Source organism: Eurypyga helias, unplaced genomic scaffold, assembly GCF_000690775.1.
Source record: "Eurypyga helias isolate BGI_N326 unplaced genomic scaffold, ASM69077v1 scaffold5468, whole genome shotgun sequence".
Taxonomy (NCBI): Eukaryota; Metazoa; Chordata; class Aves; order Eurypygiformes; family Eurypygidae; genus Eurypyga; species Eurypyga helias.
The window spans coordinates 30,098-47,818 of record NW_010268862.1 but is presented as its reverse complement, the minus strand read 5'-3'; the positions used below and the strand labels follow the sequence as shown (position 1 = coordinate 47,818).

The 17,721-nt window shown below is 45.9% G+C and overlaps 1 protein-coding gene across 1 annotated transcript in view; it reads left to right on the top strand.

Annotated features, from left to right (window-relative positions):
- SCML4 (sex comb on midleg-like 4 (Drosophila)) overlaps positions 1 to 17,721 on the top strand; it is a 44,180-nt gene that overhangs the window by 10,658 nt on the left and 15,801 nt on the right. Inside the window, exon 4 of the mRNA XM_010157887.1 lies at positions 2,626 to 2,820. Coding sequence (XP_010156189.1) covers positions 2,626 to 2,820 — 195 coding nt within the window. The remainder of the gene's footprint in view (positions 1 to 2,625; positions 2,821 to 17,721) is intronic.

Sequence of the window (17,721 nt, the reverse complement as noted above, 5' to 3'; positions counted from 1 at the left end):
TCCTGTTCACATAGGCGGGCTGGCAACCAGCTTTGAACATCCCATACACCTGTGTAGAATGAGCTGCTGCAGGAAGTGCCTTGGCGTCAGGCGAAAGTCTGTTGGCAAAGAGTCATAATTCAGCCATGATTCAGGGAAGGAACAGGGTTAGGTCCACAGTCCTGTGCTTACCGTTCTTTGAAACAGAGCCGAGGCCAGGCCTGTGAGTTGACTCTTTCATACAGCCATACAAGGAGGAGCAGCGTGGCAACCCTGCTTCATGCCACATGTTGCCACCACACCTTGCTCTAAAGGAAAACTCGCAGAGTTCAGCTGCTGGTGTGTCCTCAGCCTGCACTTCATAAGCCAAATCTATTCCCAGCTGTAAGAATTGCAAAAGTCCCAGAGAGAATCAGAGATCAGAGGGAACTTCCCAGGAGCTCTTCATCTTCCCACAGTGACACTTCTCGCTGCGTCCTGAGTCACCTCCCATGTCCCACACTGAATCCCCTGGCCTGGGTCTCAGACTGAACATGGACTTTCCTTTTAATCACAGCAAGATGTTTTGTGTCACAACATTGTTTTAGCATACGGGGGTGCAATGGGGATGAAACGATGGGAATATGGAAACGATGCTCTCCAATGAGCTGCCGTGGATGAGTCAGGCACAGACACAAGGCCAAGGACCGCAAGTCCAATCAGTTTTGCAGGGACCACAACAGCTCAGCTGTGCCACTGGGACCCTCTTGTGTGGGAGCCCAGGCTCTGGTCCTCTGTGCAGCATATAAATCCTGCTTCCTCCCTCCCCTCTAGTTCTCTCTAATCACAGGTGTGTCTTCCCTGAGGGAATTGTTCACAGAAACACAAGACTGAAGCAATTTAGCACAAAGCTTCATTTTTGCCTGGTTCTGTGCTGTGTGTATGGTTTTCATTACATTCAGGAGAGTCACATTATGCGCCAAGCTTGCCAAACCCCATGGTCTCAGTTTCTCTGGAATGGCTTGGCTTCAGGTACCTGAGCTAAAAGCACCTGGTCAGCATTGCTGCCCACTTCATGCCTCTTCTAATCATCGAGGAGGGATGAATGGCCTCCTAGTCATGGTGTGGCTCTAAGATTGCAGCTCATTGCCAGCCCAGCAACAGTGCGGACAGATTTTGTCATGGGCTTTCCAATCTTCCCATGGCTTGGCTCACAGATGCTCAACCAGCTGTGGAGCATGATCCTTTACAGCAGCTCAGGCCAGCAGGAAACCTCTGAACTTACCCCAAAGATTATGAGCCTAACATTGCAATTTATACTCGTTAGTAGTGACTGGAGGCTGTAGGACTGGAGAAAACCTTCCAGGTGGTGGAGTTCAGGCAGTCATATCCTCCCTGCAAACCTTTGACACCTGAATGTGTCCTGCTACAATTGATCCTGGTGGGTCTGTTGTGATCCTCCCCATCACCTCTTTCACAGCTGGGATGTATGACCTTTTTGATTCCTGGCTAAATATATTCCTTGGCAGCTTTGTCCAGCAATTTTAATTGCTCCACTCTCACCCTTGAGTTCAATCTTAGATGTATGTTGTGGTTTAACCCCAGCTGGCAACTGAGCACCACACAGCTGCTTGCTCTCTCTCCCCCCGGTGGGATGGTGTAGAGAATTGGAAGAGTAAAAGAGAGAAGACTCGTGGGTTGAGAGGCAGTTTAATAGACAAAGCAAAAGCTGTGCATGCAAGCAAAGCAAAACAAGGAATTCATTCACCACTTCCCATTGGCAGGCAGGTATTTAGCCATCTCCAGGAGAGCAGGACTCTATCACACGTTCCCTTCTCACTACATGTTATTATCATTATTATTATTATTAGCAGTAGTATTTTCATTACATATTACTATTTTGAGACTCCTCAAAAAAGTTATGGGTTACTGTGTACTTCCTTCTACTTTTTTCCACCCATTTTTATTATTGCAGATCTCAAGATCAGCCAATCCTTTCTGTGCATTCTACTAGTCCTCCATTGATAATGACTCCTAGCTTACAGGATCAACAAAATCCTTTGGTGCCAGCACAGACTGCTGCTGGTTCCGTGCATATGTAATCATTTCTAGTTTAATGAATAATTTCCCGTGCTTTACTGAATTCTGGATAGACCACAACTGCCAACCTTCCCTTGCCTATAAATGCAATTAAAGCAGTAAATAAAGATCCATCATGAAGCTGGTAGCACCCTAGTAGCTTTTATTCATTCAGAGCCATGTCTTTAATGCTTGTCTCCCCATTATCTTTTAAAACCTTGGGTATTGCTGAAGTCAGCCTAATAGCCCATCATTGTCAGATCACTTTCTTTCCCCTTCCTTAGACCATGGTATCATAATTGCCTCCTTCCAATCACACAATACAGTTTTCAGTTGGATGCATATATTAGAAATCCTTGCACTGCTGGCCATGCCAGTCGGCATCTTTCAGCACTACAGGGCCAAGGTGATCTGGGTCACACAAACTCAGCTCCTTAAGCTCCTCTAGTTTGTTTTATACTTCAGGTGGAGAAATTATGTAAAATATTTCAAGACATACAAATACTTGTGTGAAATCTTCTCCCCTGCTCTCATTCTTCCTCCTGCCCTGCATCCCCAGGTATTGAATTGCTCCTTCTTTCTTTCCAGTTTCAGCTTCTTTTGAGGGGAAACAGCATCTCCTGAGCGTGTTAGTAGTGAACAGCATCGGGTATGTCCTGCGCTTCCTGAAGAAGCTCTGTCGTAGCCTCTTGTGTGACAACCTCTTCAGCAACCAGCCTTTCCAGCAGTACAACGCTGTGTCGGAAAGCCCAGAGGTGTATGAAAACAGACGGATGGAGGCAGGTAGGCTGCTTGATCAACTTAGGCTGAAGATTTAATAAGCCGGAAGAATGACTGTCCTTATTTGGTCCTGTATTGTATATAGTAGAGAACTTGTATATGCAGGTCTCTGTGGGACCTGACCAGAGTGAGGCAGTGGGCTGACTTGCAGGATTTTTCCCAGTGGTTATAGAAGAGGTTTTTGGGGTGAGAACCACTGTGTTGAGGAGCCACAGCAGTGATATATTTTTTTAATTATTGTTTTTATCTCTTTGTTTCTTTTATCTCTTTTCCTAAGATAACAAGGCTTGTATGATCCCATTGTCCTTGCTTCTGACAATTCTCTCTCATAACTTTTAGCCTCCTCAAGCATACCTGGCCCTGGGGTAGAAACCTCAAAGGGATTAAGTTCCTTCATGTTTCAGGCAGGTGGTGGGCACCAGTAAGGTCTCTTTCTTAGTGCTTGCCCATGTGGGCAAAGCCTGGAGGGGCTGTGGCCTGGGCAGATTCACCCAAGGGTGGTGGTGGTCCAGAGAGGCACCTGCCCCAGGCAGCACCAGGATCCCAGCTGGATGGATGGCATGCCTGGGCTTCCTTCTTGTTCACACCCCAGCGTGCTGGGATGGAGTGCTGGCCCCACACAGCCCCTGTGGAGCTGAGATATGCCTGCAGTCCACCCCTGCAATCAGTGGCTGGAAATCTGCCCTGGGGCCCTACTATGGATATGGCAATAGTTAGTTTAGAGAAAAAAGAAAGACGCAAAGTTATGGCCCTGAACTCCTGCTTCACCTGCAGGCTTCCTCCTGACTTGAATTATTTTTCCTTCTCTTTTATTAACACCACTGTGGGTGTTTGGGGAGCACACTGTCTGTCATGCATTCAGTTTAATGGCAGATACGTGCTGGCAGCTGAGAGAAGGGTTGTTTAATGTCCACAATTATGACCCATGAATCACTTTTTTGCCAGGAAGACCCTAAGTGTGTGCGTTGCACACCAAAGCTGGGCATGGGCTGTGCAGAAACTGCCTTCTTGTGCAAAGAAATCCAGCCGTCACTCTTACACATAGGAGAGGAAAGGCAGGAACCCAGACTTCAAAAGCAATGTTCTTTTTTCCTCTGGACTAGGACATTTGCAGCAACCTGAATGTTTCTGAGAGGTCAAGGGATTTCTGTAGCACTGACTGAGAGCGACCCAGGAGGCCTGGCATTTGCGTTTCCATTTGCATTTTAATTTGCATCTGCTTTTGCACAGCAAGGCTGTACGTGATGGAAGGCAACTCCACAACTGGAGTTTTTACAGTGGCTATTACACTCTGAGCATCTCTCTCCCTACATAATTTCAATGCAGATGTCCCCAGCACCATTCCCACTGGCTCTGCCCAGCCACCGAGGAAGGGTCAAAATATTATTTGTGCCCCAGACCAGGCAGGAGACGTGGATGTAAGGAAGGCTTCTCTTCCCTGTATCTCCTGCTCCTGGGGGGCAATTAATAGCCCTCCTGGAGGGCTAGCCAGGGCTAGTGTTGGCCTGGGCTCTCTCCTCCTCTCTGCCTGGGAGTGGGATGGAGGAAGAGGCAGTAGGTCTTGGGGCTTTTATATCACCATCACTGGCAGCACTGTGGTACAGTGGAGAATCAGAGTTGTGAAATAGCTGAGAGCAGCAGTTATACACAGGGTTAAAGCTTCTCTACCAGTCTACAGTTTGCTCACCCCGTGGTCTAATACCCACTGGGCTGTTAGGCATGGATCAGCATGACCTGCAGAGATTTGGGTGCTTCCCAGTTAAGTGGGGATGCAGGAGAAGTGATGGGGAGCCACCTGATCCTGCAGCAAGGGAGGCTGTGATAAGGAGTGCCATTTCCCGAGCAGCCGGTGCTCAGGTGGCTCTCTGAGCTGGTCATCCCCAAAATGAGGCTCTCCTTCCACCAAAGTTTAGCAGAAATATGGTGAGACAGGATTTGAGGACACCTTCAGCACTCTGCTGACCACTGACCCTGTATGCCAAATTCAGTGAACCTGGGCTGCTCTGCTAAAGCCTGTCCATGGGCCTGGAGCTGGCTGGGGGTGGGGGGCTCAGCCGCTTTACCAGCTAACCCGCTGTCTGCACCGCTGTGGTCTCCAGGATGCTGGCTGGAGAGCTGGGAATGGTTTCAGTGCAGCCAGGCAGCTCTCTGGAAAACCCACCTACAAGACTGCTGCTCGGCCTGAGAGCACACATGAAGGCATGGAAGCAGAAATCAACTCTGCCACATAAAGCACTTGATATGAGGAGTTTTGGAGAGGGGGAAAAGCTGCCTCTTCCCCAGGACACCTTGTGCCCAGCTCAGGAGCTGTCTGTCCGTGGGTCTGAAGCAGAACTGGACACTGGAGTGGTGGCCTCACACCCTTCACGCTGCACTCGGCCATAGCCAGGCAGATCCATAATATTCCTGTTCATCATGCCGGGCTGTACTCAACAGCTCCAGTGGAATAACTCCAGTTTCAGTCACTGGGGCTTGAGCCACTATGTTTAATGCTGTGTTGGCTAAATCTCATTCCATCTCCCCAGGAGCCAGCGTTTCTCTGCAGCAAGGTCAGCACAGGGGGGACCTCTGCGACACAGAATGGAGACAGGGTTTCCCTGTAGTGCCAATAATAAGGAGGACAGTAGGAGCTCTTCTTGCAGACGGCTCCGCGAGGGCGCCTGTTGGGATAGAGCTTGCATGGAAGGAGCAGGGCCATAATAAAGCACTGCAGGAAGCCATGCAAAGCAGCCACATTTTTCATTGTTTCTGTTCCCCAGCTTGTAATCGAGATGCTCTTTCTTTTAAAATCATGTGCTTTTGAGCCCCTGTGTACCAATGAATTTAGTACAGGTATTGACTTTGGCGCAGTTACTCTTGATTTACACCGGCAGAAGTAAGAGGAAAAGCCGGCATCGTGTCCAGTCATATTAATCCACTTACACCATGCACGAGTCACCTTTTAACCTTGCCCCGAAGCACATGCCTCTAAGCCATTATTCACCTGTGCTCTCAGCAAACTGCCAGATGCTAATGGCTTCATAAAGGCCAGGTGGGATTTGTTGATATATTCACATACCACTTACAAGGATGTTTTACATGTCTAAGAGGTTTGTGCTCACAGGGCTGTACCCAGCACTGGCCTCTGCCATGGCTATGATGTTGGCTGTGCATTACCCTGCCTGCGCTCTGCCTGCCCTGCCAACGCCTCCCTCACCTGTGCCCAGTGTCCTGCATGTGGAGTGAGGGTCCCTTGCCAGCTCCCTCCCAACATCGGTGGCTTCACTGCCTTGTCTTGGCACATCTAGGGGCATAACCCGTGGCTCTTTCTCAGCTCTGAGGGGACTTTCTGGCTCATGAGAGGAATTTGTGGGGACGAGCTGTCGGATGACTCTCAGGGCTTCATCCAAGAAATGCTTGGCTTCAGGTCTTCATTATAGCTACCTGTCCCCACAGCACCTGGCCTCAAAGCACCACTGGACCTGCACCCCAGAATTTTCCATAACAGTGGTAGTGCAGTTTGAACTAAAATTATGGCAAGATCAGGGTGAACTCTGCAGAAGATCCTGTGAAGTGTTCCAGGGGCTACATGGATGGGAAGTCAAGCCCCATGAAGTGCCTCCATCCACACCCTCTGCATTCAGCTTTCACTAGTCCTCCCATGCTGAGCTAATGGAGGCTTGGATGGGAGCATGGGAAAGGGACATTCTGGAACACCTACATACCGCTGAGGAGCACCTATGTTAGACTGTTGTTTTTCAGAGGAAAGCACGTTTGCTACAAAACTCCTTGCCAACCTGATGGTGCGCACAGAAACCGAAGTAGTTTCTCTTATGTGGGAAGCATCACACTTGATAAGCAACTTCTTCTTTCCTCTTGCAGTCAATCTTTTCCTTGCTCTTTCCATCCTAAACCTTGAGGTTTGGTTGTTTTGGGCTGTTAGACAATTGCTGTGCTCCAGGCAGAGCATGGCTGCACATAGCTGCAATGAATCTTTTGTTATGCAAGGTCTGGTCACCTTGTATCCTTGTCCTCAGTGGGAGGGAAGACAGGAAGGTCTATGAATAAGGGCCTCAGCCTTGCTCCTCTCCTCATGGTCAAGTCAAATTTGTATGTGTAGATACCATATGGTGTCCCCTACCACTGTCCACAGGAGAACAGCACCCCTTCTTGTGGCAGGTAAGGCCTCATACAGAGCAGGAGATAGAGGTACCCTATGCTACCTCAGTGCCTCCCTCTCTATAACTGGGCACTTCCTATCTACAGGCACTTGAAAAGCTGGTATGAGAAGTGCTATAGTAATGCACTATGAGAGTGTGACCAGTAGGCAAGACACTAGCCTGGGAGCTGGATTTTGTCTGAGACTTTCCCATTGATTGTGCTGGCAAGTCACCCTTCCCTGCTGTGCCTTTATCTGAGCATCTGTCCAAGGAGGGCAATAATTCTTGCCACCATGTGCAAAGCCCTTCTAAAAGAGCTAGGAAAAAAAGAATAACATGATAGAAACTCACATATTATTACAATCAATATTTTCTGTTCCAAGCACCAAATAAACAGCAGCTGAGAATTTCAAGCCATGAGAGGGCAAGAAAAATGTTGTCTTTCTCCTTTCTAGTACCGTGGCTTGTTTAATCTTGTCTCATTGCATGCTATGAGGAACAGTGCTCCTGGCTTCTCAGCACACTCAGAATAAATGGCTTTTACAGCTATCAATAGCCTCAGCTCTCTCCAGCATTTAATTACCTGCAAAGGCCATTTATTGCCTCATATATTCCTTTACCATGAACATTATCCTTTAAACAATAAATAAAATATTAAGGTCACTCTTAAAGAGGGAGCAGAGGAACTGCACAAGCCATCCAGCCACAGCAATCTCTGATATAAAAAGTTTGTTTGGTCTTTGGAGCCTTCGAATTGACAGCAGAGCCTGCAGTGGAGCAGAGAAAGGGTGGGATGGCTGCAGGCGTTCCTTCCTTCCTTCCATGCGTGCATGAGTCTGTGCATCCATCAGCAGGCTGGGGGCCTCCTCCCTTTCCACACCCAACCCAGCCAGCCCCAGGAAGGGCATCCCACCAAGGACCACCACCCACACCCCACCCCCTCAGGTGCTCCTGCAGCTGGAGCACCATCCCCAGGATCAGCTTCCTGGAATGGGGTATCCAGGGTGATAACTCCATGGCAGAGCAGAAAGAGAGGCAACTGCAGCTGGAGCTACATGTTGTCATTCAGAAACCTGGGGAGGGTCAGGAACAGTTTGGGATGGAAGTAGGTAGGAATTAAAAGCAGGGTGGTGAAAGAAGAGAGACTCAGGCAATGTTCCTGTGGAGGGTTTTCACTGAGGGTGGTAGTGGAGGCTTTAGCATTCAGGTCCTTTAAGCCTAGAGGAGAAGAAACTAATGAAATGTACACAAAGGGGCAAATCCTGGCAGGAAGAAAAATAAGAGATGGATGGGAGAGATGAAATTCACCTGTGATACAATATGCCTGAGCTCTATAGAATTGGTAGAATTGGATAAATTGACCCTTCTGACCTTTAAGCTGTGTGATTATTGATTTGCTAACCCCCAAATGAAGAAAGAGTCCCTTTCTGTCCCTTTAAGGTTATGAAATTGTATCTCCTTGCGGATGTTATGCAATGAAGCTATAAGCAGACATCCCTCCAGAGTCAGCCCAAGGGAAATCCTCCTTCCCACTTTCTGTTGGGCTGGTTTACCTCCACGGTATTGAGGGGGTGCAAGAAAATCTGTCCCTTTTGAAAAGCTGTGCTCCAGGGGCGGGGGAGCAGGCTGTGTTCCCAGCAATGGATGAGAAGGCCAAAGGGTCCTTCAGCCCAAGAGGGGCTCAGAGCCATGGCACAGGCACTGCCAGTGCTGGAGATTGCCCCGGCTGCAGCCATGGAGGTTAGTAGAGTGAGCTAAGCTATGAAATGAAGTTTAAAGAAGGGGGAAAAGATGCTTTATTTTTACATATCAAAGCATATGAGAAAGGAAAGTAGATAAGATGATGGGCGTAAATGCATGAAGCATGATGGATGAGATAATATCCGCTACAGAAAAAATAACCCTTTGGTATAATCATTTAATTCAAGCTTCACATGAGCAGTCACATGGAGGAGGCATGGACACTATTTTAGAGCCCTGGTCAGGTAAATGATGTGATTGTAACTGGTTTAGCTTTAGTTTTAGCTTTAACCTTGTTTTAGCTGGTTAAGACATTTCCATAGAGCTATATGATACCTTTAGGAGATGTCTGAAGTTAGGATTCTGGGCTTTGATTTTAAATAGCTGAAATTAAGGTTGAAACAGGAATTTCCATTCCTAAACTTTTCAAATATTGATACAAATAACCTGTGACCAAATAAACCCATATTTCTAGCAGTCAGATCAGCAGGCCACAAGGCGTAACGGATGATGAAAACCCTACCATCCATCCAAGTGCTGGGTTCACCAGCTAGCATGACCCACCAGATTTTTAATAGATGTGAGGGGGTATAAAGATGATCCTCAGGATCCTTACCTTGTGCCAGTCCAAGCCACATTAGGTAACATCGCTTGGGGACTGCATGGGATGTGTCAGTGTAGGCCCTGATAGTCTGTGAAACCCATGGGCAATTAGAATCATAGAATCATAGGATCGTTTGGGTTGGAAGGGACCTTAAAGATCATCTAGGTGTGTAGCTCCTTGCTGCTGGGTTGCAGTCGCAGCCAGGGTGATAGAAAGACTGGCTGTGGCAGTGGAGAGGGCTGTGAGAGTCAGCAAAGCCATGCAGATGGGGCTTTGAGCAACCTGGTCTAGTGGAAGGTGTCCCTGCCCATGGCAGGGGCGTTGGAACTAGATGATCTTTAAGGTCCCTTCCAACCCAAACCGTTCTGTGATTCTATGATTCTATGAAAGCCAGCACTCACTGAGTTAAAGACAAAACAATAAATGTTTTGGAAGAGAGAAGAACTCGTGTTTCTGGAGGAGAGGGCCCTTGCTTCTGGGACTGCCTGGTATGTGGTGTCTATGGCAGGGCCTGGGCTTGCACCTCCATGGGAGGAAGCAGAGCCAGCTGAAAGGGAGGGAAAAGGGAGTCTTGTGTTTAGGCTATTTCCATTTGACAAGTTTCAAAGCAGGTTCAGAATCTTTTTCAGGGGACATTACTGATTTTTGCTTGGATGTTCTCCAGTTTTTCAGCTCAGTTTTTCTCCTCCCTCACTTTGCTCTCCTTTTTAGCCTTTTAGATTAAAAGGATCTTCCTCCTTTATCTGTCTTTATCTACCTTCTGTTTTTCTCTGTCATTCTCCAGTTCACTACAACATAAATGGAAACCCACACACAATGACATTTCTAGTTCCATGGCAATAAAACATCCATTTTATTCTTGAAAAGGCTTGGCCCCTGTTTAATTAACAGTGCCCCCCAACTTCTTAGGACCTATTTATCTGTGGTAATTATACAGAATACATCAAAGTGCCTTTCAGAACATAGTAACACACAGTATCTGCCTGAAGAACATTCATCTGTTGGCAGAATGAGTGTAGAGCAGGAGAGTAAAGCAATTAAGAGAGTAACGGAAGCAAATGGTTGGCAGTGATGTGCAGTTTGGTGTTTGTACTGGGGCGGTGCTGGCCGCGGGCAGCAATGAGGAATGTAAGGGTGCAAGGCGAGGGGTTGCACCACCCGCAGCTGGGGGCAAGAGAAGTACGTCCCCATCTCTCATCGAAAACAAGCTGCAAACAGCGTTTTGGGGGATCAGGTATTTTATGGTGTGTTTCTCCATGGAAGAGGAAAGGTTACAGAAGTGATTTAAACAAAAAGGCAGCATTGGCTTGCTAGACTTCAGCAGAGAAGCCAAATTTAAAGGAAATGTAGTGAGGGTGGGGGTGAGTCCTGGGATGAGGTCCCAGGGCAAGCCCACCTTCCTGTAGGTATGGCACAGTGCAGCACATGGGTGTGAAGGAAACTGGCTCTGTGGGATCATAGGGAGAGGAGAGGATAAAAAGACCCAAGAGAGGGGAATTAGTGAGTTCTGAACTGCTGGGGCTGAGATTGGCCAGGGACATCAGAAGCAGCAGCAGAGAAGGCAGGAGAAGGATCTGTGAAGGGAAACTAAGGCTTTAGGGTCCAGCTATGTTGCATTTATATGGCAGAAGAAACTCCAGAATAAATATCAGCAAATCCAGCTGAGCTGCAGCGCTAGGCAGGGAGAAATGAAACAAGGACTTTATAAAAGATCTTATACATATGTATAAACACATGCACAGGCTCATGCTCTATAGGTGCTCCACCTAATTTCTGGATGAGATTATTAGTTATTAATGGGCAGTCGCATCTTATTTTGCATCACACTGCACTTTTCTCTAGACATCTCACTTCTCGTGTCTCAGATTATTTGTTTTTCTAACAAAAAATTGCTGTTAAATATTTTAAGCCCGTACTGAGCAACATAATTCAGGGCAATTCATCGTGGTGGAGGCAGAACAGAAATGCACTCAGTACTTCATCTGCAGAGAATTCCAGTATATAACACCTTGAAATTCTCCAATAACACAGTCATTATCATCTAGTCTATTCTATGTACAGCTTTTTGTGACTTTTATCAATGCTGATTTATAAGCTTATGGAGTACATTATAAACTACCTGGATAGAAAAGCCCCTCTAGGTACTGCTAGAAGCTGGAGGCAGAAAAGATTGATCACAGCCTCTCCCATCTCCCTCTGCCAGTGCAGAACTATTGCTGTGCTAAGAAACAAAACTATACAACCCCGATAAATCTCCTTTTCATGATGTACACTTTGGTGTAACATAAAGGCAAGGGAGAAGGGAAGAGAAAGGAGGAGCAAGTCTGAAATCAGGAGCACAAGACCAAAGGAAGACTTTTTTTAAAGGCTGGATTCCTATGTCGTTGAAATCCCTTTGCCTTCATTCGTGGGTATGCAGTGCCTGAACAATTTGCCTGCACTGTAAGATAGGACTAAAACCTCTCCATTGAAACACAAGACATTTACTCAATCATCCCCAAGCACTTAAAAGGAAAAAAAAAATCCTCAATGGGTTATTTATACACACCAGCACCTTTTATTATTAAATCTAACATATTTGTCAGCAGCTAGCTTGTGAATTTGCTCTACCTTTTACTCTGTTTCGACAATAAAACCATGTTGATCTGTTCCCAGCCGGTTTCATTCCCTGGTTCTACTGCATTAAACACAATGTGGCTGTTGTCCGGGCTGCAGACACTCAAGGGAAATCATTTAAATAATAAAAAAAAAATGCCTATGCTGAAGTCCCTGTAATCAGGACAACATTGGATTTTGGAAAATACGTTAAAAAATTTAGATTCTTGATGTTAACTGACTGGCATCTTTTCCTTGAAGGATCTGGCATTTCAGTTACTGCAAAATATTTTTTTAGCAGCTAGGACCCAGCGAGATGATACATGGTGCAGTAAAGCTTCAGGCTAAACCCTGGAGAATTCACTGCAGGTTTTGTCTCCACAGTGTGACCAGGGTTTCAATGTTCATAATATTTACACTAACAAGTGGATGAGGCTTATTTACATTTTCCTATTCTGCCTGACTAGTACCCCTCTTTTCTCCTCCGTGGATGCAATTGTGTGTTCCTATAACCCATGCAGAAGTTATCCCATAGCATGAAAAACACAGATGTGACAGCCCTGAACTGCTGTTGGCAGATGCCCTGGGCTGCCTGCCTCTCTGCAGCATTCTCAGGGATGCAGTGGCTCCTCAGGGACATGTCTCCATGCCACTCTGTCTTGGTGAACAGCTCGGCTTTGCTGCCACAACCAGATGTTGCTCCCCGCAATGCTTTCCTTGTCCAGCCAAACTGTGGCAGCCATGGGCTTGTGTGGAAAAGGTCCGGTCCTTGGCCAGCTGTGCGGGATGCCATGCGTCCACCACAGAGTGGTGCTGACATGGTGTAGAAATGCCTGCTGAAGGGGTGACATCATATTTTCATTGTGCTGCATGTCTGGACAGGCGATGGAGCTAAAAGGAATGGGCTGGTGCTGTAATCCCAGAGTAAATCACAGCAGGCAGAGCTGGAAAGTCTTAATCCATCATAGGAAGCTTTTGTCTTTAGATAGATGCATGCAGGCTCAAGCTACAAGGAAGATAAGGTCTATGGTCCATTTCTGACTGGACAGAAATGTGTGAGGCTGTTTGGCAAACACAGAAAAAGTTATTTTTTAATCTTTTAAGAGCTGATGTGAAAAGAGAAGATAGAAATTCAGAACCAAGGCATATCTTTCACACCGTTAGATATCTGCTCTCTCCCTCTCCAGCTTAGACTAAATTGAACTGATGGTTAAACTCACCTGAAATATTTCCTTCTGCAGTTTTACATTTGCTTTTTGTGTTTCCCCACTTCTATTTTCCTTCCATAAAGGCTGAGATGCAGGGTTTCTAACTTCCTCAGCTGCCTAAAACTGTCTCCTCCCACTCTCTCCCCACTGCCTCCCAGACAGGGCAAATGCCATCGTTGTTCGGGGAGCTGGAGCCAAGCTCAGGAGTTATAAAATAAAACCATACAAGGAGTCTCTCGACAGGATTTTGACACTGTGGCTGGCTCCTCTCAAAATGACTGGGAGATGAGAAAAGGCTGGCCCTGGCTGTGGGAGAGGAGAGGTCTGAGGGAGCTATGATATCATGCTGCTTAAAATATGGAGTTCACATCTGGTCAACCCATTATAGAAAATATATGGTTGCACTTAAAAAGGTACAGGGAAGGGTCAGAGGGCAAAGGCCATCAGTAAACGATAGGAGGAATAGGAGACACTACAAAAAAAGAAGAGCGGGGACAGAGAAAAGAAAGAAAGAAGTCTATATTGACTGTGAGGAAAATAAGTTAATGGGGAATTTAATTAGAGCAAATACAAATGATCAAGCATTGCAGGGGGTGAGTAAAAGGTTATGAAATGACACAAAAGTATTGGCCTAGAAGGAAGGGCAGTTGTCTCAGGAAGGTACCGGTGTGTAAAAGAGGACCTCCCTGGTTTAGGGATCAGTGTCTGGCGTTCTCAGAGATGGGGGTGTGGGTTTCCATTGGTGACCCGCCTGGGGCACCAGATGCTTCAGCTGGATGCAGCCACTCCACAGCTGTGCAAGACATAGACTGTTAACTGGGAAGGGGGACCCCGGTCCCAGCTGACTACCTCAGCTTTGGTCTCTCCTGTCCAAGCTGGGGATGAACCCAGAGAAAGGCATGGTGGTACCAGGAAAGGGAAAGCTGAATGAATGGAAGTGTGGGATGGATGGATGGATGGATGGATGGATGGATGGGGAACAGCTTAGGGAAGAAACAGCTATGCAGGTCTGTGGTGCGGGAAGAAGGAAAACTGAAAAGGGAGATAGGAAAATAATTGGCAAAATGGGAAAAGGGTGATGCTGATGGTGTGGGAAAGTGGTGTTAGAGCAAGGCTGAGATGGTGGGAATATGATGAAAGGAGCAGTAAGAAGAGATGATGAGGAAAAACAGAGGGAGGAGCTGGGGGGAGGGAGGATGGTATAAGGGAAGGGACCCTAAGACAGGCAAAGGGATACAGGGGTGTAGCACAAGAAATGCTGTGGGAGCAGCAGCATGTGAGGAAAGCAGCACAAGACGTGTTTGGCCTAGGAGGAGAGGAGAGAAGGCAGACAAGAGAATGTACTTAGTGTGCAGAAAGAGCTTTTACCTACAGGAGACATTCATCAGAATAAGTTTGATTGGGTTTTTTTTGTAAGATAAAGAATAAAAAGTGAGAAATTAGATCTGCTCAGGAAAACATCAGCTAAGGATCATCTTTCTGGGGTATGCACTCTTCACTTCCTACTTGACTTGGAACTGATTGTCATTTGCTTTCCTAATGCACAATGGGAGGCATAATTTTTTTTTGTCTTTCTCGAGTGTCTCATTCCCAGATGCTACAAAAGGTCCACTGTATGTGCTCTGCATTCACACATGCAGTATACATCCATGTGGCGTGCTGTGGTGGCATACAGCTACTGCTGAAGCAAAAAACTTGACACGTTACAGAGGTGAGAGACAAAGCAAGTATTTTTGCTGCATCCTAATGGAGAACAGGGGTTCAGAGGTGATGGACAACCTGATCAAGGTCAATCCAGAGGTCTGCAGAAGAGCTGGGATGTGAGCTGCAGGTTCTCATGCTGTTTTAACTCTCAGCTGACTGTCATGGTTTAGCCCCAGTCAGCACTCAAGCTCACCTCCCCCTCCCTTGGTGGAGGAAATCAGAGAAAAAAGGTAAGAGAATGCATGGGTTGAGATGAAAACAATTTAATAATTAAAACAAATTAAATAAAATAATTATGCTAAGAATAGGTAATTAAATCAATAATAATAATAAAAATACTACTACTACTAATGATAATAATATGTAATGAAATGAAAAACAGCAATGGGAAAAAAACCCAACTGATACAACTTCATCACCTGTCAACTGATGCTCAGCCAGTGCCCAAGCAGCAAGAGCCAGAGCCTGAGAGAGAGAGCCCGTGAGGGTCCGAGAGCACTCCAAGAGCTCCCCTGGCTGACCTCCCCCAACTTATATACTAAGCATGACATCTTATGGCATGAAATATCCCTTTGGTTAGTTTGGGTCATCTGTCCTGGCTGTGTCTCCTCCCAGCTTCTTGTAGAGAAGAACAACAACTAAAAGCATTAGTACATTGTCAATATTCTTCTCCCACAAATCCAAAACATGGCCTTATACTAGCCACCGTGAAGAAAATGAACTCTATCCCAACTCAAACCAGCACACTGACCCATCTTCAGGATTTTGGCTAGGAACCATACAGGCTGCTACTTTAAGGAAACTCAGCTAAAGAAATGTGCATTTTAAAACTGGGAAAGGAGATGGTATTTTTTTCTCTCCTTCTTTGCTGCATTTTGACGTGTGCTGGATGTAACAGCCTTGGACTTTTCAACTCAGTGGCCTGTGGACCATTAATGGAAAGGAAAACTATGCCAAAATGGCTTGAGCATCTCAGTTGTAATGGAGACTACTGTGCTCAAAGCAAAGTCCCAAAGCAGCTTTCTCATAAATCCTGCTTTAAAACATTGTGCACTAATTTCTCACTAGTGTGAGACTTTATGCTGACTACCTAGAAGATAAAATGCAGAAGGACGGCAGCATACAGTAGGGCTAAGCTACAGATTTATGAGACAGTTACATTTTAAACCTCAATAGAGAGTTATATTTTCTTTATTGTCTTAGAAAACACGTTTTCCCTAATTGGCCGAAGTGGGATTAGTAGCTGTGAAAGCCATACACTCTACAAGGCCTTCTGGGAGCTTACAAAATGCAGATATTTTCATACGCATCGTTGGCAGAGCCCCAACCTATGCAGCTTCTCTGTGGTAAAAAACTAACAAGAAACTGGAAAAATATGAACATCAAGAGCTTCCACAATTTCTGATAGTTTTTGGACAGTGGAGCCTGTCCCTCCCACTGCCACCTGTGTCACTGTAAGGGGCACTGGAACCCTCACATGAGCTCTTGCCACATTGACTTTGACTGGGGAATGTTTCAAACAGTAATGAATGGAGGCTCCTGCTTGGTCCGTGGCAATAGGCATCACTAGTCCCGTTTTGGAACCCAGAGCAGAGACGTGGAATAAGATGTTCTAGATCAGAAAAAGAGTCTTAGGCAGGGTCAGGAAGAGAACTGACAGTGTCTGGCTCCTCATCATAGTCTCGTAAACAACTCATGGGTGTCCTTCCATGGGAAGAGCTCACTCGCACATGTCTTATTTTATACAGTCTACTGAGACAGTCTGACATCAGTCAAAAAATCCCTGGTGTCCTCTCACAAATTTTAGAGTAATTTATATCCATAGTAATAAAAGCTGTATGCTGTTTATTTAGCAGGGTATTTTAATGTGCTGTTTGTTGTTTTGATAGTCTGTGTCTTCTTCATGTTATAATCATATTAAAAGAGTGTTCTTTTCCTGGAATAAAGAGGTAATGATTCACAAGAGGCATAATTATTCCATGCGGTGCAGGCAGGATGCTGCAGAAAGAGCTGTCTTCTTTATGCGTAAGAGGCTTTTATTGCAAGTGTTCTACACAGTAATTAAATTCCTTTGAATGAGGAGGCTTGATTGGATTTTCTTTCGTTTATTGGGAGGAGTCTGAAAAGCAAGGTATTTAGCTCAATTGCTATACAATTTTGGCATCTGTTGGAGGTTAGGGAGAAAGGTTCAGAGTGTCTGATTCCCATCTCTCTTATGCTAGTGTTATGTTAGCTGAACTCTGTTGAATTCCATTTAATTACACCCTATCTGTATTTGTGTGAGGATCAAGCTCAGAAAGCCCTGGCAGAAAGCAGCAGGGTACCTGAATGCATGCTGGAAGAATCCAGGTTATCTAAGGGGAAAAAAGGCTTGCTAAAGAAAGTTACTTGCAGTTGTAAAGGCAAGTGCCCAAAAGAGAAGAAACTTCACATTTACAGCTGTCCTTCAGATCTGATGTGTGCCTTACGGTGAGTCCAATCTTGGCCCAGAGTGGGACAAAGTTTTAAAAGACAGCAGCAGGGAAATGAAAAGCCAGGCAATCATGTAAAAAAATATCTGTGCTGTGGCTTGACACATGAGCCAGGATGTTGGCATGGCACAACTCTTGAGTATGTGAGTTGTCAAACTAAATCATGTTTGTTTAACATCAACTACTGTACACAGCTGCCAAGTTGGGTTGTTTGGTTTTTTTCAAAGGAAAAGAGTAAAAATGTAAATTAAAAGGAGAACTCTATTACATACAGCCTCAACATCTATTAGTGATGGGGTTTGGGTCTTGTAGCATAAATTACAGCATAAATTCTTCCTGTTACTCAATGAGGCTACACAAAATGTCAGGAGACGTGTTGCTCAGGCAGGGAAGGAGATGTGTGACACCACGGGGGAAATTTCCCCCTGCTCAGATGTCTCTGG